Source organism: Heteronotia binoei, chromosome 6, assembly GCF_032191835.1.
Source record: "Heteronotia binoei isolate CCM8104 ecotype False Entrance Well chromosome 6, APGP_CSIRO_Hbin_v1, whole genome shotgun sequence".
NCBI lineage: Eukaryota > Metazoa > Chordata > Lepidosauria > Squamata > Gekkonidae > Heteronotia > Heteronotia binoei.
In genome coordinates, this window is record NC_083228.1 from 2,939,724 (window position 1) to 2,961,571 (window position 21,848).

A 21,848-nucleotide genomic window follows, 5' to 3' on the forward strand; every position below is an offset into this window, starting at 1 on the left:
ATACAATAATAAAAAAGACAGATTAAAAAATATTAATTACCTTCAGAATTTTAAAAAGCCCAACTCAGTATACAAACATAGATATTTTAAAAAATCAGCCCCTTAATTTGAAACATTTTAGCCTGGTGCTTTAGAGAAAGCAACAGCGTAGGCACCAGGCAAGCATTCTAGGGAAGGACGTTCTACAAGCAAGGTGCCAGCACTGAAAAGCCCCTTCTCTGGTTGCCATCCACCTTGTCTAGTCTGGTTTTGCCTTGGAAATAATGATAGACATGCATCCCAGCTAATTGATCACAGGTTCTGTGATTAGCCTAGCCTCCTAACCCCCTCCCCACCATGTGGGATCTTGGTTTTAATTTTTAAATATAATGAATATATCTTTGTTGTCTTATTAATAACAGAAAAAGGCAACTTGTTTTAAAGTGCAAAAATTTTGCAGGGATGGTGGGAGGAATTATTGGTTAGCATTTCATACATGGCTGGATGTACAGAACTGATTTCTTTTTTAAAGGAAAAGCTGTTGGATTTGAGAATTTGTACTGAAGAAGAGGCTGAAAGAATGGTCAACCCCAGCTTTTTCCAGCTAGTTGGGAAAGTCCAGAAGAGGTTTGAAAATGAGGTGGAAGCAATGGATGTAAGTTTTAATTTTAAACAATGCTTTATTGTGATTTTTCATTTGTAATTACAGTATTAGTAACAATATGAATGATGATTTTACAAACCGTTGTCATAATGTAGAAAGATGAGACTTGGCATAGTGTTGCAGTAACTGACATAAAAAGGAAGAAAAAGAAGATACTAGATTTATACCCCACCCTTTACTGGGAGTCTCAGAGTGGTTTACAATCTCCTTTCCTTTCCCCTCCCCACATCAGACACTCTGTGAGATGGGGCTAAGAGAGCTCTTGAGAGAACAGCTCATAGAGAACTTTGACTGACCCAATGCCACACCAGCAGCTGCATGCAGAGGAATGGGGAATCAAACCTGGTTCTTCTAGATTAGAGTCTGTGCTCTTACCCGTTACAGCTAACTGGCTTTCACAGTGTAAACACTGTATTGGTTGATGGGGAATGCACCTGCTGTAATAAAAGTGAAAGGAATACAAGATAAAGAAACTTAGATGGTTCTGGGTTTAAGTTTTAATTTAAAAGTGTAATAGAATTTATTTGTGAACTGCTTTGGAAGCCAGTCTACCTGGATGGCAGTAGATCAATAGTCTGCTGTCACCTCAGGTTGCATGGGGCAGAAGATCTGTGCCGGGTGTTTGCAGTGTCACAGTGTTAGGAATGAACTGGTATGTGGTCTTGCTTGTGGGGCAGGGGTGTTGAACGCACTTGTTAGGAGGGCTGCATCTGGCCCAAATGGAGCTTGGTGGTGTCAGACACTGGAGAATCTTAATGTGATATTATGCTGAATATGATTAAACTATAACATGCATCTTGACATGACTAACCCCATTTTGAGCATTTGCTACTAACCATGAGACAGAGGCCTTGCATATCAAACAGCTCTAGAGATGTTACTAATTCCTGCTGTGAATTCCTCTGCATAGTACTAACAAAAGCAACAGTTCTTTGAAGATAGCATGCCTCAAGGAGAGCCAGCAGGGCTCCTCTGTGAGAAGAGGAACCACAAGCAATAAGGAGTCGAGAAGGTGTTACTTGTAGTTCAGAAGTGTGAGAATGTAGTATTGTTTAGAAACTCTTTGATGTAAGCGTTTAAAGCTGTGTCTTTCCCACTAAACGATATCAGTTCCAATGCTTGCCTGTTCAGAACCTTGAGATATCAAATAAACGTCAAATAAACAACAAATGGAAGTCCGTTTGCTTTGAACCTCCATCGTCTGACAGGTGGGGCTGGGTCATCAAATGTAATGTGAGGTAGTGGAGATATAAACTTTATAAAGGATACAAATATACACAGTTAAAGATATTATTTTTCAATTTAAAATACAAACATGCTTAAAACTCTTGCAAGATTTTGTTAAAATGGAAAGGTGGGGGAATAGTGGGATTTGGCAGTGCAATTTTAAAAATAAAACAAGATAAAGCACAACGATTAGAGCAGAAACTAAACATAAAAAAGCTGAGTCTGGGAAAACAATGAAATGGCATTGCAAGCTTCTCTCTCCCCCCCCCCCTGGGAGTCTATTTATATTGGCAATGGCTCTCCAGTGTAATATCCCCCCTTTGACTGTGAGTTCCCAGGTTAGAGTACTCATCAGTTCTCTAGGCACCAGTTCTCAGGTCCATTGAGTAGAGACAAGCTGGCTCAAAGCATCAACCCTTTATTTGCAAGGACACAACTCCAGGAAGCATGAGCTTCGGCTGGCTATAGGAGCGCCGAAAGTGAAACTGATCTCCACTCCATTGAAACACATGGCAGCACAGACAAAGTTAAAAGGAAAATGTGAAATGGATGTTCCATTAAGGTCTCTGGGCCGTATCTATCTTGGCACAGAGGCCTTAATGGAACATAAGAACATAAGAGAAGCCATGTTGGATCAGGCCAATGGCCCATCCAGTCCAACACTCTGTGTCACACAGTGGCCCAAAAAAAATTATATATATATATATATATATATATATATATATACACACACACACACTGTGGCTAATAGCCACTGATGGACCTCTGCTCCATATTTTTATCTAACCCCCTCTTGAAGCTGGCTATGCTTGTAGCCACCACCACCTCCTGTGGCAGTGAATTCCACATATTAATCACCCTTTGGGTGAAGAAGTCTCTCCTTTTATCTGTTTTAACCTGACTTCTCAGCAATTTCATTGAATGCCCACGAGTTCTTGTATTGTGAGAAAGGGAGAAAAGTACTTCTTTCTCCACCGTCTCCATCCCATGCATAATCTTGTAAACTTCTATCATGTCACCCCGCAGTCGACGTTTCTCCAAGCTAAAGAGCCCCAAGCGTTTTAACCTTTCTTCATAGGGAAAGTGTTTCAAACCTTTAATCATTCTAGTTGCCCTTCCATTCCATGTTTTCCTTGCAGCTTTGTTTCCTGCTGCAGCTGCCAAAGACAAGGCAGAAAAAGCAGAGAACTTTATCAGCCTCTGAGCTTCGAAGGGGGAGGACAGGAGGGGGAGGGGGGAGAAAATAGCCCTGTAGGCCTGTAATCCCTGGGTGGGCTGGTTCTGGCCCACGGGCCAGACATTTGGTACCCCTGTCTTGGAGCACAGGAGCCCAAGAGTACCCTGAACTTGTTGAAGCAGAGCTGTGGTTCTAATGCTGGCCAGCTGCTCTTTGCCAGCTCCAGTGTGACTGCTGGTGATTGAAGGCAACAGGCTCCTGGTTGGAATGAGCTTCACCTGGTGTATAACTGTTGATGTTGGAGGTGGGATGCAGGGCTAGAGGGAGCCTAGACTGATGCAACAGAGCTGCTCTATCTAGGAGGCTGCAAAGTGGTTTGACCTTCCCTAATTTGGATGGCTGATCTCATCAGATCTTGGAAGCCAAGCAGGGTTAGTGCTTGGAAGCGAGGCCACTGAGGAAGGCCAGGCAGGCAGGCTGTGGTAAGCCACCTCTGAATGCCTCTTTCCTTGAAAGCCCTGTGGGGTTGCCATAAGTGTGCTGTGACTTGATGGCACTTTCCAGCAGCAGAGGGGCCTGAGAGGCCTGGGGGTGGGTGGGGTCCTCCAGGGCAGGCAGGCATCCAAAGCTTCTTTGTAGCTTCAGCAGGGCCAGAAGCAAGTCCAATAGAGAGGCAAGCAAGAGGTCAGGTTCTCAGTCTGAGTCATGATGTCTTGCCTCAAGCTTCCCAAATCTTGGAGCAGGTACTGCTCCACTCAGATGGCTCCTTACGTCTCAGCCTGAGGCATGGAGTGCTGGAAAGAATGTGACTGTCTGGTCTTTTTTTTTGTTGTTTTAACAATTTATTGATAGCATATGGTTACAAAACTTAATTATTTCTTAATTATTTCAGTATTAGCCCATATGACATTTCAATCCCCCCTCCCTCCAATGTTGACTTCCCCGAGGTTATAAATTCAAATTCAATACTAAAGGTACTACTAACTGATCAAAATTCAATATATATGTTCTTACTACTAAAAAATTGTCCAATGTCTTTTTACTTTCCACTCTTTCTCCATATATCCTTTAAATTTCCTCCACTCCCTTTTAAATATCTCTAAATCATAGTCTCTTAGTGTTCTAGTTAGTTTGTCCATTTCACACCACGATAAAACTTTCATGGTCCAGTCCCATTTCTCCGGTATTTTTTCTTGCTTCCAAAGCTGCACATACAATGTCCTAGTAGCTGACAGCAAGTACCAAATTAGAGTCCTGTCTTCCTTTGGAAATTTTTCTAATTGTAATCCAAGCAAAAACGTCTCTGCAGTTTTCTTGAAGTCATAGCCCAGAATTTGGGAGATTTCTTGTTGTATCATCTTCCAGTATTCTTTTGCTTTTTCACAAGTCCACCACATATGGAAGAAAGAACCTTCATGTTTTTTACATTTCCAACATCTATCCGACATTTTCTTGCTCATCTTAGCCAGTTTTTTCGGAGTCATATACCACCTATACATCATCTTAAAACAGTTCTCTTTTATACTCTGACAAGTTGATATCTTCATTGAGTTCTTCCAAAGGTGCTCCCATGCATCCATTTGTATTTTTCTATTCACATTGATTGCCCATTTGACCATTTGAGACTTTACTACTTCTTCTGTAGACCATTTCAGTAATAACGTATATACTTTTGATATCAGTTTTTCATTATCACCAAGCAGGACCCTTTCCAGTTCTGTTTGTTCTCGTCTAATTCCCTCCGATTTAATATCATTTTCCATCAAGCTTTTAATTTGTTGCATTTGAAACCAGTCATACTTATTATTTAGCTCTTCCGAGGATTTTAATTCAATTTTGTCTCCTTGAATCTTGAGCAGTTGATTATATGATATTTCTCTTTCTTCATCGGATTCAGCTGTTATTTTTATTACTTCTGCTGGCACTATCCACAGCGGTTTTCTCTTGTCACCAGAATGTGACTGTCTGGTCTGACCTTTTAAATTCCCATAGCATGACCATTCTGCCATTTACACAGAGCGTGCAGGAAAAGTGGAACCACTGCAAAGAAGATCCACCTCAAAGACATCTGCTCTTTTAAATGTGTTTTGATGTAGTGGTTAAGTGCATGGACTCCTATCTGGGAGAACTGGGTTTGATTCCCTGCTCCTTCACATGCACCTGCTGATGTGACCTTGAGTCAGCCACAAGTTCTCGCAGAGCTGCTCCTCCCAAGAGAGCTGTTAGAGCTCTCTCAGCCCCACCTACCTCACAGGGTGTCTGTTGTGGGGAGGGGAAGGGAAAGGAGATTGTTAGCTGCTCTGAGACTCCTTCAGTAGTGCAGTGTGGGATATAAACCCGATCTCTTCTCTTGTTCTTCTTGTGATAGTATCACCTCTATGCCCTTAATGCACTGCACTGCTGATGGGACATTTGCCCTCTCTGATTAAAACTGGCTCCCCCCTGCAAATGAATATTGATGCAGTAAAGATTTGCATCCATAGTAACTAGTTCTTTTCTTTTTATTCCTCTAGAATGACTTTGAACAGCTGGCTAAACATACAGAAATAAATTGCAGGCACCTTTACCAGTATTTCCAAGATGCTCTTGTCCTCTGGGATGTCCATCAGCACAACCTCATTCAACAGGAGAACGACCTTCATAGCAAATTGAATGACTTGCGCAACAAGCATGAAAATCTGAACAAGGTCAGAACCGCCAAAGGGCAGGAGGAGGGATAAGGAAATACACAGCAGTGTGGAGGATCCAGCCTGGCTGAACTGGGCCAAAGGTCTGTTTAGCTCAGCAGCTTGTTCTTCATAGTGGCTGGCCAGATGGCTCCATGGAAGCTCACATGGGGGGGAGGAAGAGAGTACAGGCTACAGGGTCTCTATGAGGCTGCCCCCTCCCCCCCACTAGCTAGTGTTAAGAGGTGTACAACCTCTGAGGGGGAGCTTTCATTTACCCATCATGGTTTGTTGTCAGTTTGGTGTAGTGGTTTGGTGTAGTGTAGTGGTTTGTCAGTTTGGTGTAGTGGTTAAGTGTGCGGACTCTTATCTGGGAGAACCGGGTTTGATTCCCCACTCCTCCACTTGCACCTGCTGGCATGGCCTTGGGTCAGCCATAGCTCTGGCAGAAGTTGTCCTTGAAAGGGCAGCTGCTGTGAGAGCCCTCTCCAGCCCCACCCACCTCACAGGGTGTTTGTTGTGGGGGAGGAAGGTAAAGGAGATTGTGAGCCGCTCTGAGACTCTTCGGAGTGGAGGGCGGGATATAAATCCAATATCTTCTTCTTCTTTCCATAAATTGGACATTACTCCCAGGCCTCGGATTCAGCGGGAGGCAATATCAGGAACTGGTACCATAGCTCCTGAACCTTTCTGAGAGTTCCACCTCCTCCTTCCCACCTTGTCCATTGAATAGTAGGTGCAGCTGCATAACAATCCCTGGATGAGCTCCACCACCTTTTTTTCTACAAAATGACCCCTGATTACTCCACTTATCAGGTCATCTCCGCCAAGGACATCTGTCAAGACGTGGAACTTCAAACAGAGACGGATCATATTGTTGCAAAATTAATCCATTTATTTGAGAACAAACAGTCTAGTAAGGAGCCAAGTTGAGTTTGATAACTCTCAAGGCTGAAGCCAGCCTTTTTGTGCATTTCAGAGGAAAGAAACAATACAGCATTTTCACACTCACAGAGACAGTCGGCGCTTCCCATATCCCTTATCTCTTTCCCAGGAAGCTATTCACTAGTCACCTTGAATATGCTAACTTCAAAGGCCCCAGATGTATTCTAGGCCGGGTGTGAAATTTTTCTCCTTGCGGCTACAGATTGCTCTGGGGAAGGATACATGTTACTGTTCTCACGGTTAGTAAAAGCAGAGGTCACAACAGAGTACAATATGGCATTAGTAATGTCAAGCTATCCTACTATAGAGTTCACTTTACCATAAGCAAGTTACACGTCTGACAACATCCACCACATCTCAGGGCAACTTCTTCCATGAGTTACTTCTGTAGTGCATGTAGAAGGGCCTCTTTTTTCCTGTCCTGCCCATTGGTTTTTCTAGTATTGTACCACTTACTGTATCCAGATTGTGTACAGTTTTACAAACCTTCATCGTGTCCCCCAGCCCGATCCTGCTTGCTTTCTAAACTCAAAATCCCCAAGTATGTGAGTCTTTCCTTGTCGAGAGGGCACTCCCTCTTCCTGATGATTTTGATTTCTCTTACCTGCTTCTTTCCAGCTCTTCATTCTTTTGGAGGTGAGATGACCCAAATAGTGCACATGGTTTAATGTAGAAAATGTCTGTGCCTCTTTAGCAGAGAATCTGTTCTAACTACAACTGCACCACAGATCTATAGAAGGCTACTGTGATGCTGGCCCTTCTGTTTTCAAACCTTTTCTTAGTAATCCTTACCACAGAATTTGCATTTTTATGGCTACTTCATGCTGAATTACTGCCCACTCCTGATTCCAGATCATTTCAGAACATATTAAATAGTGCCAGACTTAATATTCACTAGAGTGCATGCCTCTCCTTGTTCTCCTCATTTGAACAAGAGTTTTAATGGCCAAATCGGGTGTTATCTCTAACTCATGGCCACCCTGAGGACTGCAGGCGCACAGAAGCCCTGGGAAACTCAATCCTGGCATGCAGCAGGGGCCCAATTCAGATTATAACTGTGGCAGGAGGGAAGAGGGACTTCAAACTGGCTTAGAGATTAGTAGAAAAGGGACTGAGAATAAATCAGTCAATATTGTAATGTGTAGATTTATGATGTGGCCTCATTTAGAATACTGTGTTCAGTTCTGGTTCGCGTGTCTCCAAAAGAAGTGCCGAGGAGGGCAACCAAGATGCTGAGGGGAGGGGAGTGCCTTTGCTAGGAGGAAAAGTTGAAGAGTCCGGGACTTTTCAGTTTAGAAAAGATAGACTAAGGGGGAACATGATAGAGGTTTATCAAATTATGGATGGGGTCAAAGAAAACTTTATCTCTCTCAAATACTAGAACTTGAGGGCATCCAATGAAGCTGGTGGACAGTAGATTCAAGTCAGACAAAAGGAAATAATACTTCACACAGAGAGTGATTAAAATGTGGAATTTGCTGCCAGAGGATGGCCACAGGAATAAACAGCTTTAAAAAGGGATTAGATAGACTCATGGAGGATAAGTCCGTCAATGGCTACTAGCCATGGTGACTGAGGGGAACCTCTGCATTCAGGCTCTGAATCCCAGAGCCAGGAGGCAATATCAGGAACTGGTTGGCCACTGTGTGAGACAGGAGGCTGGACTAGATGGACCCTCCCTGGTCTGATCCAGCAGGGCTCTTCTGATGTTCTTATGGCTCTGGAGGGTCAATGCCAACATTTAGGCAACTGCAGGCAAGGATGTCCAGTCCAGTGTAGCCTGAAGATGCTTCCAAATTTAGCAGCAAATCCCACCTAATTCACTGACACGAATGGTAATTTCTTAGCCTCATTATCAAAATTTGCTTTTGCAAATTAAAATTGATGCACAGCAATGAATCACTTAAGTTTTTATTTGACTGATTTACCCAATTAAAGCTTGCAGTTCTTTTAAAATGTCAGTTGCTTCCTTCCACATGGCATCAGTTACGGGAAGTTAACCTGGATCTGTCCATTGACAAACTAAGGATCCAAAGCTCTGATGAAAAACTGAAGGCCCAACTGGAAAAGGTTTATGCTGCCTTGGACTTCATTCGAGCTGGGTATGTGAAAGGCTGTCTGTAGTGCACTGCTGTTGAAATTTCCAGCAATGCCTATGCTGTAGTTTCAGTGCTGGGACTTGAGGGCTTGGGTGGGAATCTTGCCCCATCAGCAACTGTGGATATTGAGTATGCTCCATCCTCAAACGGGACTGAGGGGAAAGGAAACAGAAGGGTTTGAAAGCATGGTGAAATGTCAGCCTCTCTGTGATTGACCAGCTGCTGAAGTGGACAGGCCTGGGCTAGGCATGAGAAGCCTGACCTTCTGCCTGAGCAGGACTTTGAGCACCCTCTTGCTGCTTCAGCTCAAGCCACAGATCTCTGGGGTGATGGTTGTAAGGATAAAATGAAGTGGGGGGGTGGGGGGGAGAGAAATAACACTGTCTGTCTCTATGGGTTCCCATTTGGGGTACAGCATGGAGCAGAAGGAAAGGAAAGGTCCCCGGTGCAAGCACCAGTCATTTCTGACTCTGGGGTGACATTGCTTTCACATTTTTACAGCAGACTTTTTACGGGGTGGTTTGCCATTGCCTTCCCTGGTCATCTACACTTTCCCCCCAGCAAGCTGGGTGCTCAGTTTACAGACCTCGGAAGGATGGTGTCAAACATGCATATTTCTAAGTGCCATGATGGTTTCTTAGACAGAGAGCAGGCCACTAGTATTCACTGCCCCCCTCCTCTTTACAACGGTTGGGCAAGCAGTAAATCTATCTAGCTCAAGAATGTTTATGCTACCGCCTGGCGGGAAAAGCTGTGAGGTGCCTCTCCCCCAGATTCACACAGACAGTTCTTATCAGGTCTCGGAGAAGTGTGACTTTTAATAGCCTAAATTCCTTAATAATAAAAGAGATACTGTGTAGGAACCTTTGAACCCGTGACTCAAATTGTATCTTTATACTATCCTTTGAAGTATTCCTATATAGCAACTATGTACCCATGTATACGCCATTACTTCCAAGAATTCTGTCCTTGGTAAAGCTTCTGAGTTTCTACAATAAAGCAACTTTTGATTTCACAACAAAAGACTGGTTATTGAGAAATATTGAAGCTTGACAGATGGAAGACTGAGTTGACCTCGAGCCAGCTACCTGAAAACCCAGCTTCCACTGGGGTCAGGTCGTGAGCAGAGCTTAGGACTGCAGTACTGCAGCTTTAACACTCTGCGCCATGGGGCTCTTCTGTGGGGTATAAATGTCTAAGTAAGGAAAACTCAGCTCCTTTGTCCACCATAGCTGACTGTCTCCTGTGTTGATTGAAACACTATTCCCCACCCCCCACCCCACATGCTATGGGAATTCCTCAAATGCACAGAAACCCTGACCTGGCGGATGCGTAGGAGCCTTTTGCTGACTTCACGATAGGTACTTGGCCACACATTTTGCTCTTAGAGGGAAGGGTAAAGTTAATCCTAGCCTGTTCTTCATATGTTTGTGGCTGTTGCCAAATCTTGTGCAAGTGGAATAGGGCATTCTGAGTTAATGTTTGGCTTGATTTTTCTGTGTAAAGTATCTTTACATAATGTGCTTTAGAAAAGAATTAAAAATCAAGTCATTTCAAAATGGTGTGAATTTTAAAATTTGGATTTTAATATTATGATGCTCTGTTACAAGTTAACATTACATGTTGCCTATTGACAAGCTCTGGCTACTGCTGCGTGTCTCAGCTTCCTGATAGTTGTTGATGGCTCCTGCAAAACCATCTGATCTCTGATGCCATTTGTCAACAGCAAGCATTTTCATAGTTAGAATATCTGGGAAATGTTTGCTGCAAATTTGGCAAAGGAGAAATTGGCCAGGCAGAGGTATGTGTGGGACTTCATTTTAGCTCATGAACTGATTGGCAGGTATGAAGCCTTCCATCAAGACCTTGAGGCCAAGATAACGGTTTACCCACAGAACGTTTTGAAAGAACTGATTTTGTACAGTGCCTGCATCAGCCGGTATTTTAATGTGAAGGAGACCTATGAAGGGGTAAGTGGAAAACCAGGGTGATGTTTTTAAGACTGTCATCCTGTTGCTCTCTCCCTTAAATCATTTTGACCTTCCCTCAATTCCTTGTTAGTAAAGTTGGGGAAACCCAAGAAGGGTGGTCATATGCTCTGTGCATTGAAAATGCTGTAGCAATGCAGACATGTTTTCTTTTAGGCCTAGAGCAGGGGTGTCAAACAGATGGCCCATGTGCCATAACTGGCCTCTGCAGGGCTCATATCCATCCCACAAACAACTGGCTCTCTCCTGCCTCCTTTGCTGGAGCTACTGCCGCTGCCTCATCACAGCTCATTTTTGCTGAGCTCCCTCGCCTGCTTCATACAGAAGAGATACAAAGCCAAGCCTCCATTCCCTCCATTGGCTGGGAGGAAGGGAGGGGGAGGGAAACAGCGAGAGAGAGAGAGAGAGAGAGAGAGAGAGAGAGAACAAAGTGTGAGTCCTGTGGTGTCTTTATAGATGAGCAAAGTTTTATTTCAGGTACGAGCTTTCATGTGCTGCTCACATCTTCAGAGGGAGGGTGGATTCTTCTGCAAAGCACAGTTTTATAAATAAAAGGAGACCTTTTATTTTCAAGTCTACAACTTAAAAAGTGATACAACAATTCCATAGTAAAATTATAACATACACTAATTATAAAATAATTTGTTATGGAATAAATTACAAAGTCCAGGATTAAGGTCCCTCCCCCTGCCCATTGTGCAGCCAGCGGGTGGACCTGATGCTGCGGGAGGAGGAGGCAGCCAGGAGAGCATGTCCGCTGTGGCCTTGTCCCAGGCGGGCTTGATGCTCCTCCCCAGCCCACGCACATCCCTCGTGTGCACCATGCAGATGATGCAATCGAGGCCCACATCCTTCACCCCTCCCCCCAGCATGTTGGCATCGGTGTCCGTGACCAGGTGCCAGCATCCCCGTGGGAAGGACCTCCTGCGGAGGGGTTGCCTGGAGTTTCCACGTCCACCACTCCCAGCACCCTCACTGTGCTCGGTGCGAGTCTTTTTGCTTTGGGCGGACTCCCAGCCCCTCCCCCCGTTGCTGTGCAGGCCTTTTCTTCCCCCCACTTGGTGCCACCTATGGGTGGTTTCTGTGTAGGTGCCTGCAGAGGGCGGTGGATGATAAATGTTTGGGGCCTGAGTATAAAGGATTGCTTTTAAAAAAATGAAAGCTGAGAATGTATAGATTATAAAATGGATAATTATACCATTATATAGAGATCTAGTAATCTCCTTTCTCTCATAAAGCAGTCTGGTGAACCGAGGAGTGGGGGGGGGGGTGGCCCTGGAGGCTGAGGAAGGGGATCCGCTCATAAGCCACCCAAAGGCTCAGAGCACCTAGATCTGCCCTAAAGGCTAAGAATGAGAAGTCCATGGTCCACATCGGTCTCAGTAGCTGGCAGCTCTTAGCCTTAGCCTTCCAGATGTTGCAATCTGGAGGTAAAATACTAACCTACTATATTGGATTGTTGTTTGATTTGCAACAAGATAGCATTTGTGAAATACTTTGAACAATTTAAGGCACTGCCTAATACCTAAACATTATATTGTTCATGGAAAACAATGAATCATTCTTGTCTGTTTCTTTTTCTAAACCTTTGATGCCTTTTCTCTTTCTACCTTGTTTTTACCTAGGAGCCAATAGGGAAGGCCGAGGCTGAAGATGAAGAGGCAGGTAATTTCTGTTCATACCACATAATTTTTCTTATTTTCACAAAAGAAGAGTCAATTGCTTTTGCAACATTTAAATAGAGCTCTCTTAGTTGACCACAACTGTTCTTGGAACTCTGCCCCTCCCCGACATTTCTTTGGTTTCCCCTGCCCTCCAGTTCCACTCACTCTGTGGACAGTTTCAGAGGACCAGCCAACAAAAACGTCTGCTGTCATCTACATAATCCATGTTGTTCTAGTGGGTTGCAGCCTACAAGCTCCTCTTGGTAGCAATGTAATCCCGTGACTTTTAATTGCCATCTTTTATCAACTACACTTCACCCATTGAGACCAAAAGCTGTGGGGTGATCAGTATTTTCAGCAGACACCCTATAAAAGCCAGTGTGGTGCAGCTGTTAGAGCTTCAGAGTAGGGTCTGGGAAACCCGGCTCAAATCATCAGTCTGCCATGAAAGGTCACTAAGTGATGTTGGTCCAGTCAGATACGTTCAGCCTAACCTGCCTCACAGGGTTGTTTTCAGGATGAAAAGGAGGAGAGGAAATGATGCAAGCTGCTTTGGTCCCCACTGTGGAGCAAGATGGGGGTATAAATGGAGTCAATAAATAATAAATGTAGCTGAAGATGGGAGGAAGATAAAAGATGGGTTCGTGAACAGCGGAGAAGGAGAGAATGAGGCAGGGAAAGGGGGGAGGATATGAAAGTTGAAGAAGAAGAAGAGGAGGAGGAGGAGGAGATTGGACTTATACCCTGCCTTTCACTTGGAGTCTAAGAGCAGCTTATAATCTCCTTTCCCTTCCCCTCCCCATAACAGACACCCTGTGAGGTTGGTGGGGCTGAGAGAGCTCTCTGAGAACTGCTCTTGAGAGGAACAGCTCTGAGAGGTTTATGACTGACCCAAGGTCATACCAGCAGCTGCAGGCAGAGAAGAAACAGTGGCGCAGGAACAGCTCTGAGAGAGTTATGACTGACCCAAGGTCATACCAGCAGCTGCAGGCAGAGAAGAAACAGTGGCGCAGGAACAGCTCTGAGAGAGTTATGACTGACCCAAGATCATACTAGCAGCTGCAAAAGAAACAGTGGCGCAGGGGGAAATGATATGCTTCCCACAAGTCCTTGCAAGTTCCTGCTTGTATGTTCTAACAGTGAAGTTGGCCAGATCTGAGGCTATATAAATCCGGTGACTGGACCTCTGAATGGGCAAGACAGATCTTTCCACAACCCTGAAAAATGCCCTGAGTTTGCAGAAATATGTGAAATCTGATGAAAAATAGATTGATTGGTTTTTTAAAAATGATAAAAGGTGCCACTGTAGCTTTAAGCATCAGATTCCTTCAGTGTCCATTGCTAGGCAATCCCAACATTCTGAGCTTGGTTCCGTCCATAAAAGCCAGGGGGAGGGAGAAGGGCCCTTTGAAGGACTGCTGTGGCCTTTGAGGGAAGACTCATTGGGGCCATGCCTGGTTGTCAGCTCCAGGTTGGGAAATTTCTGGAGATTTTGTAGTGGAGTCTGGGGAGCAGAGAGGCCTCAGCTGGCTATAATGCCACAGAGTCCACCCTCCAAGCCAGCCATTTCCCGCATTTGGGGCAGATCTCTGTTACCTGGAGTTCAGTTGTAATTCTGAGAGATCTGCAGCTTACATCTAGAAACTGGCGAAACTAGGCCTCACAGCTTTGTTCAGGGGACTTGGTCCCGCCCAACTTGCATGACTGAAGTAGGCCAGCTGCTTGCTGCTGTTCAACAGCAGGAATTCTTTAATGACCAGTGTGGTGTAGTGGTTAGAACTTCAGAATCAGGTCTGGGAAGCCCATGTTTGAATCCTCATTTTGCTGTGGAAGCTCACTGGGTGATTTGGGGCCAGTCACAGACTTGCAGCCTAACCAACCTTGCAGCGTTGTTGTAAGAATAAGAAGAGAGGAGAATGATGTACACTGCTTTGGATCCCTGTGTGGAAAAGGCAGGGTATAAATAAACTAAATAAAGAATAAATATAGATAGCTGAAGATAAAAAGTAGGTTGAGCTACCCCCTCACAGGTCCTTACCATGCAACTGGGCCATACTTCCCCCAGCTGTTGGGGGGAGGGCAGGCTGAATGCAGGGGGGCAGATAAATGCAGGTTGGCTGTTGGGTGGAAGGAAGAGAAGGTGGCAGGAAATGGGGAGAGGATGTGGGGGCTTTCAGGAAGTGGGAAGAGAAAATAGTGGAGGAGGGAGAAGTGAGATGTCCTTCCAGATCCCCACAGGTATTTCTTGAGAGGTGGTGGGCTCTCCTTCCCTGGAGGTTTTTAAGCAGAGGCTAGATGACCATCTGACAGCAATGAAGAGCCTGTGAATTTAGGGGGAGGTGTTTGTGAGTTTCCTGCATTGTGCAGGGGGTTGGACTCGATGACCCTGGAGGTCCCTTCCAACTCTAGGATTCCTCAGGAGGTGGCGGGCTCTCCTTCCTTGGAGGTTTTTCAACAGAGGATAGAGGGCCACTTGACAGCAATGAGGATCCTGTGAATTTAGGGGGAGGTGTTTGTGAGTTTCCTGCATTGTGCAGGGAGTTGGACTCGATGACCCTGGAGGTCCCTTCCAACTCTGATTCTGTGCTTCCTAATGCTCTTTGGAAAGAAATGGCTGAGGAGACAGACAAAGCTGAAGATGCAGCAGAGGCCCTGGAGGGTGTCCTCAACCATGAAGATGAAGAGGAAGAGTGGCACAATGGCAGTTCTGAAGAGCAGGATGAGCACGAGGCAGCGGAAAAAGCTGAGCGGATGGAGAAACTGGGAGAAACAGAGATCCCTTCTCCAGAAAGCGAGGAAATGGAAACGGGGGCAAGTTTGGGCCCAGCAAGCGACACAGAGAAATCGGAAGATGGGACCGAAGTGCGGGAGGCTGGAGGTGTTCCTGAGATGGCGGAGATGACGACACCCAAGCCGGTGAGTGGGAGGGAGGAGCTACTTGAGCACCAGGGCACAAACTCACAGGCACTATTCTTGTTATTGCAAAAAATGAAAATGCTGCTGTAAGAGCATGATAGAAAACCAAACAGATCAATAATACATAGAGTGCATTGTGGCATAGACTACAGTTCTATTTTTGTTTAGGGCTGAGGAGAAGAGAAACCAGCCTTTGAGACTTTTTGAATGAAAGTCAAGCAAATCCCATACTGTGCTGGGCTGGGGAAACTGCTAAAAGGGTGTTAAAATAATAAAATCATAAAAATCATAAAAATTTTCATAGTATACTTTTATATTTTATAATGTTTAGCTCTATCCTACTTTCCTATTTTTTTTTAATTAGAGCTACCTCTGTAACCACGGAGCCATATAATTCCAGTGAGAAGACTTAGTCTTATTTATCACTCTCAGCAAGAGCCTTTTTTGTGTGTGTAAATTTTGCAAACCTGGAGACCTTTGGACTTTTTAATATTTGGAGCCCAGTAAACCTTTTCAATCCTTATATTTTGGACCTTTGGACTCTTGAATTCTGGGTCTTGTTACGCTGTACCATAAGTAGAAAAAGACAGTACTGATGATAAAGGGAACAAAGCAAACCTCAAACAGATTTGATGTCTTCCAGTACAACCAGGTGTGCCCTAAAGCCATGCCTCACTTTTTGACTCAGCCAATCTTGGGACTGTTAAATTGGAGTCTGCTGCTTCTGATCTGCTTCAGATTCTAGCCTCACAGACGTTGATTGCAGAAGCCTTGCAGAAGACCTACAGCAAATTAGAACTAACTGTTAATAAATCTGGTTTCTGTAGCACTAACCAGGCTAACCATCACAGTACTGGGACTAATAAGTATTGTCTAACTGGGGTGGAAGAGTCTTTTTCCCAAGAGGACCACTCAAAATGCTTTGGCTTTGATTTGGTCAGGTATGATCCATTTTCTGTTTACCTTGACATTTCACCTTATCAAGACAAAACAAAATTTTGGTCCACTTGATTTGCCACTTAAAGTGCCATCTGTCCTTTTTGCTGGAGATTCCTGTTTCCAGAATCAATATAAAGAAGATCACAACTTTATACCCAGTAGTTGGTGTTGTCATTCTCCTCAAAGTTAATCCTATCCCTTCTTTCAGATAAGCGGGATCATATAGGTAACTTTAACATCATTATGAAGTGACATTTTATAAATCCTGATATAAAACCACTTTTTTGAGAACAGCAGAAGGGTCCTATTATTAAACAAACTCTCCTCCAAGTTTGGTGAGGATTGGAGTCAGCCAGAGATTCCCTGCAAGTTTGGTGTCTCTGGCTTGCACAGGATTCATTCTGCCCATCCCTGCAGTAGAGCCATTCTGCTTTACATAGTTTGCAGAATGACAAAAGTATGGAAACTTTCCTGACTTCCTCAGAATGGCCATTCCACAAAATGGGAACCACAACAGAAGATGCATCTATATGGGCAGCTGCTGATCTTACCCATTTGTTGGGTAGCTCTATTAGAAGCCAGTGATTTACAGAGAAAAGAAGGCTGAATTTACAATTTCATATTTCAGTAACTGGAAGAAAGGCTTCCACACTTCTTTAATGCTGCAAACAGTTGTTTGGGAGGGCATTTTTATTAAGTTAGTACAGAATAGGACTGTAGTCTGTGCCACAATGTACTTTATGTATTATTGATTTGTTTGATTTTCTGTCATGTTCTTACAGCAGTATTGTTATTTTTTGCAATAACATTTTCCTCATTGCATGACATAGCATGTATGATAGTTTTTTGCACTTTTCTAAATTTTGTGATACTTGTCCTATTGCATTGCTTATTAGATATCTCATCCTATTAGATTATGTTGTTCAATACCATGCAATCCACCTTGAGTCTCAAATAGAAAACTGGTAAATAAATAATAAAGTAAATAAATAATGATGGGCTGACTGCCACTGTGCTAATTTGCCATCCCTCCCTCCAGTAAAAAAGAGCCCCGTGGCGCAGAGTGTTAAAGCTGCATTACTGCAGTCCTAAGCTCTGCTCACAACCTGAGTTCGATTCCTGGCGGAAGCTTGGTTTTCAGGTAGCTGGCTCGAGGTTGACTCAGCCTTCCCTCCTTCCGAGGTCGGTCAAATGAGGACCCAGCTTGCTGGGGGAAAGTGTAGATGACTGGGGAAGGCAATGGCAAACTACCCCATAAAAAGTCTGCTGTGAAAATGTGAAAGCAACGTCACCCCAGAGTCGGAAACGACTGGTGCTTGCACTGGGGACCTTTGCGTTCCTTTCCTTCCAGTAAAAGGCCTGGTTGCAAGCCACCTTCAGCTGGAGTGAAGATCAAGCAGCAGAAGGGGATGGAGGTGACTTCTAGAGGTAGCATTGGAAAAACACCCTGCCCAAGCTCTGCTCCCTCCAAGGAGGGAAGGTCTGCCAGGCCACCCCTGAGCAGGAGGTGCCCAGCCAAGATGGGCCCTTCCCTCACCACAGCAAGCCTTCCTTCCCCCACCCCACTGGTTTGACCCACAGGCACTTTCTTTGTGTCTTCCAGGGAGCTCAGGGTCTCACTTGACTGTTTGATTTTCACAACAACCCATGGAGGTGGGTGGGCTGAGAGTGGATCACTGTAACCTTCGTGTCCTAGTGGGGATTCATGCCTAACCACTACACATCACCAGCTCTTTGCAATGAGTTTGCCTCACCTCCTCATTTGATGCCTCAGAACTTTTTGTGTGCCAATCAGTGCCAGGCTTTTGAGGGGACACTGAGAAGGACTGTGGCCCGACCCCCCTTTCCTTCCTCTTAGTTTTCCTTTTCCTCTCATTCTGCTTGCACCTGGGCTCTTCTGTTTTGGCCACCCAGTGTCCCCCGCATCTTCCTGGATGCCCTTCTCTTTGTGCCATTCAGAAGTACCAAGTTTTCTATTGCAGTGAACTTGCATCTTCTCATGACATACGTGTAGCCTCAGTTTTGCACCCAGAGCATGTTGTTGAAAAGACTAAATGTGTGACGTTGCTCTGTCTGTGATGCTGTGACCTTTGCTGCTGTCTGGGCATAAATGAAGGATTCCGGACACCTGGGTGGTTGTAGAATGTCCAGGGCCTGGGGGGCTCTGCACAGCTCCTTCTCTGTCAGCAGGATCCCACGAGAAGTGGGCCTGATGGTCTGCTGACTGGCCTGGTGGACAGATGGGGGCAGGCACACTGGAGGGGAGCTGATACTGGGAAGTCAGAAAGCAACTGTTGTATCTGCCAGACCGCTTGGAGAAGGTGTTGGGGAGAGAGAGAGAGAGGAGGCTTGAAGCATGTCTTGGAGATGGGTGTTTGTGGGGCAAAACAGTTTCCACTTCTGAAGACATGAGCCACAGAGTGGGGGGCGGCCTGAAGGAGGGGGAGCACTAGAATGAGGTCGGCTTGGAGGCATCCTTGTCATCTCTCTTGTGCAGTGTCTGCTTGCTGTTCTCCAAGAAGCAAAGGGGCCTGCTGCATGTGGTTCTGAAAAGTCTCCTGGTGAGCACTGAACAGCACCATGGCTTCTCCTTTCCTTGCATCAGGTGGAACTCTGTGCTGCACTGATGGAGCCCTCAGAAGGGATTCTGGAGTATTTCACTACTTCAAGTGGAAACACGTACACAGTGCTTGAACGTACAGGGAAATGGAAGGCCAGGAGATCTGAGAAATTCCATGTTGGGAAGCTGAAAGAAGATCTGCTTCCTTCGCACCTGGAGCAAGTGTACCTCTCTCGAACCTTCATGGAAAATGTGAGAAGAAAGTGAGTAAGAATCCACTTTCTCTTGTTTTCCCTTAAAGAAGGGTCAAGGAGCCATTTTACACACTAAAGAGGGCAATTGAATCAGGTGGGGGCAGAGAGCTTTAGAAATACTAGATTTGGTCATTGGGAAAACCCTCATCTACTTAAAAAACTAGTTCCATGCTGGGAATTGTTAGAGAAGGGGCTGCAAATAAGACAGCCAGTAGCATCACTGTGCCTTTATAACCAGTCTGTGATGTGGCTGCACTTGGACCTCCCTGGCCAGATCTAGTACAGAGCAGGGAGGCATGGCAAAGATCTATGAAATTTCACACAATATGGAGTCAGTGGATGAAGGGGATATTCTCCCTTCTTTCTCATCAGGCTACAACTTAACTAAATGGGGCTCTTGGGCACCCATTCCCATTGGACACAGTGGAGGGGGGAGAGGGGCATTGCCTTTGGCCGGGCTTCCAAAGGGGCCACTATAAGAAAGAGGATGCTGGACTAGATTGACCCTTCTCTGACCAGCAGGGTTGCTCTTATAGTTCTAATTGCAATTGAATCTTTTAAGGAGTCCCTTTAGCTTTACATCCTACTCTGTCACTGGGGCTTTGGGAGTTCATGCAGACACCTGCAATTTTAAAAGGAACAAAAACATGGATTTAATCTAGAACTGGAGAAAAGTGACTGTGGGGTCCAAGTGAGCCTGTTCTGAGTTTTGGAACTTGCTAGAAATGTTTCCGAACTGATTACTAAGAGCTCGGGCATTCAAGTCAGGTGCTTCTTTCAAGCTCCTCTTTGGTAGTTGTGTGCCCCCTTGCCTTGCACCTCCTCAACCTGGGTGTTGTAAATAAAGGAATATTTGAGGCTGGGTAAATCTTATATTTACATACTCACAAAGCAAAGCCTTTTGACACAAAGGGTGTCTTGTGCCTGAGAGAAACACCACAGGCCATGTGATGTGCTGGAAACACTTTTGCAGACATAGGTCCCACACGTATGGGTAACATGATGTAACCAGAGAACCGTAAAAAGAGGAAGAAGCTAAGCACTTGAACTGCCATTCATGCTTGTAAAGCAAGTAGATGGACCCTCTTCTTCTCTTGTTGCTGCTCACAGAATCCGACTGCAGTTCTTTGAACATCTGGAGAAGTGGTTTGCTCAGACTTTGTCTGCTTCATGGGCCATTACGGCCTCCAAGAAAGAGGAGCTGAATTCAGAACTGCTGCTGCGCATTCACTTGCATGAGCCAAGGCGGGGACGTATCGAGAAGGATGTTTTCCATGTCAGGATGGGTACTCATCTTTTCACGGCTGTGTTAGAAAAAGGAGGAGGCAAAAACCTCCCAGTCTCTCTGCCTCCCCACCTAGCCCCTTAAGCTTACTGTCACAGTATCTTCATTCTGCATTAACCTCTGGAGATCAGAATCTCAGACCACCAGCAGGCTTAACCTGAAACTGTTAAAAAACATCCGACTCATTGATTCCACTTCCCCAACTGTTGGGGTTACAAGACAGTTAACAGGAAGAGACAACAGGGCACTTTTATTTAAGGATTTTGCCCTGCAGCCCACAAACATCCTTGTTGTGCCCCAGTGAGCTCCAGCAATTGTGCTTGGAGGGCCAGGGAGAAAATCCAGAACAGGTTGGACCATACACTGAACTTGAGTCAGCAGTGTAATGCTGGAACATGTCCAGAGGAGGGTAACAAAGATGGTGAGGCGTCTGGAGGCCAAGTCCTATGAGGAAAGGTTGAAGGAGCTGGGCATGTTTAGCTTGGAGAGGAGACAGCTGAGAGGTGATAGGATCACCGTCTTCAAATATTTGAAGGGCTGTCACAGAGAGGATGGAGCAGAGTTGTTTTCTATGGCCCCACATGGTCATGCCAGAACCGGTGGATTGAAATCAAAAGAGTCTTCAGCGAAACATTAGGAAGCGTTAACGGGCTTCCTCAGGGGGTGGCTCTCCTTCCTTGGAGGTTTTTAAGCAGAGGCTAGATGGCCATCTGACAGCAATGCTGATCCGGTGTATTTCAGCAGATCATGAAAGGGAGAGCAGGAAGGTGAGCCAGTGGTCGGCTCTCAAGGCCCTTTCTTATATGGCCAGGATTATGCCAATTGCCACTTTGGGACCAGGAAAGAATTTTCCTCTAGGCCAGATTGACCTTTTGCCTTCCTCTGGGATCACTGGGGATGCGGGTGGGGGAAGGCGGTTGTGAATTTCCAGGGGTTTGGGCTAGATGACACTTCCACTCTAAGTGGCAGAGTAAAGAGAGGAGGCTTCTAAGTGGCACACACCACTTTCTGCATTGCTCCCAGCATAGCAGGTACTCTGGACTCCCCTGGCATGAGATAAAGAGTGACACTCCACCAGGTGCTGAACCACAGGACTATGTGCTGTTGTGCTGCACACCGTCCACCTTCACTGGTTGGCATCTTGTTGCCAAGCATTGTGTGTAGATCTAATCTTCGGATTTGTACTCTGGCAGGCATATTGTTAGTATACATTCTGGAAATTTATATTCATGTCCAGTAATGCCTTGGAGACCAGCACAATTTTTGGGGTCTGTGCTGTCAAGATCCAAAGCTCCCTTCATTGGCTACCCCCTGAAGCTCTCTTCTGGGATTTTAGTCACCCTGGGTTTGCAAGGGGTGTGACAAGTGGAGACAGTGAAATGTTTTGCCTCCCCCAGTTCCAGTCTTGAGGCAGCCCCGGGTGACCCTGGGCCAGTGGCCTCCCCATAACCAAAACCCCTTTACAGGCAGAGTTGCCAACAGCCT

General features: G+C 45.3%; 1 protein-coding gene across 1 annotated transcript in view; it reads left to right on the forward strand.

The window, feature by feature from the left end:
• Nucleotides 1-21,848, forward strand: part of CCDC180 (coiled-coil domain containing 180) — a 79,511-nt gene that overhangs the window by 20,251 nt on the left and 37,412 nt on the right. Inside the window, exons 13-20 of the mRNA XM_060240961.1 lie at nt 512-634; nt 5,561-5,734; nt 8,645-8,760; nt 10,601-10,727; nt 12,371-12,410; nt 15,018-15,325; nt 18,870-19,087; nt 20,189-20,364. Coding sequence (XP_060096944.1) covers nt 512-634; nt 5,561-5,734; nt 8,645-8,760; nt 10,601-10,727; nt 12,371-12,410; nt 15,018-15,325; nt 18,870-19,087; nt 20,189-20,364 — 1,282 coding nt within the window. The remainder of the gene's footprint in view (nt 1-511; nt 635-5,560; nt 5,735-8,644; nt 8,761-10,600; nt 10,728-12,370; nt 12,411-15,017; nt 15,326-18,869; nt 19,088-20,188; nt 20,365-21,848) is intronic.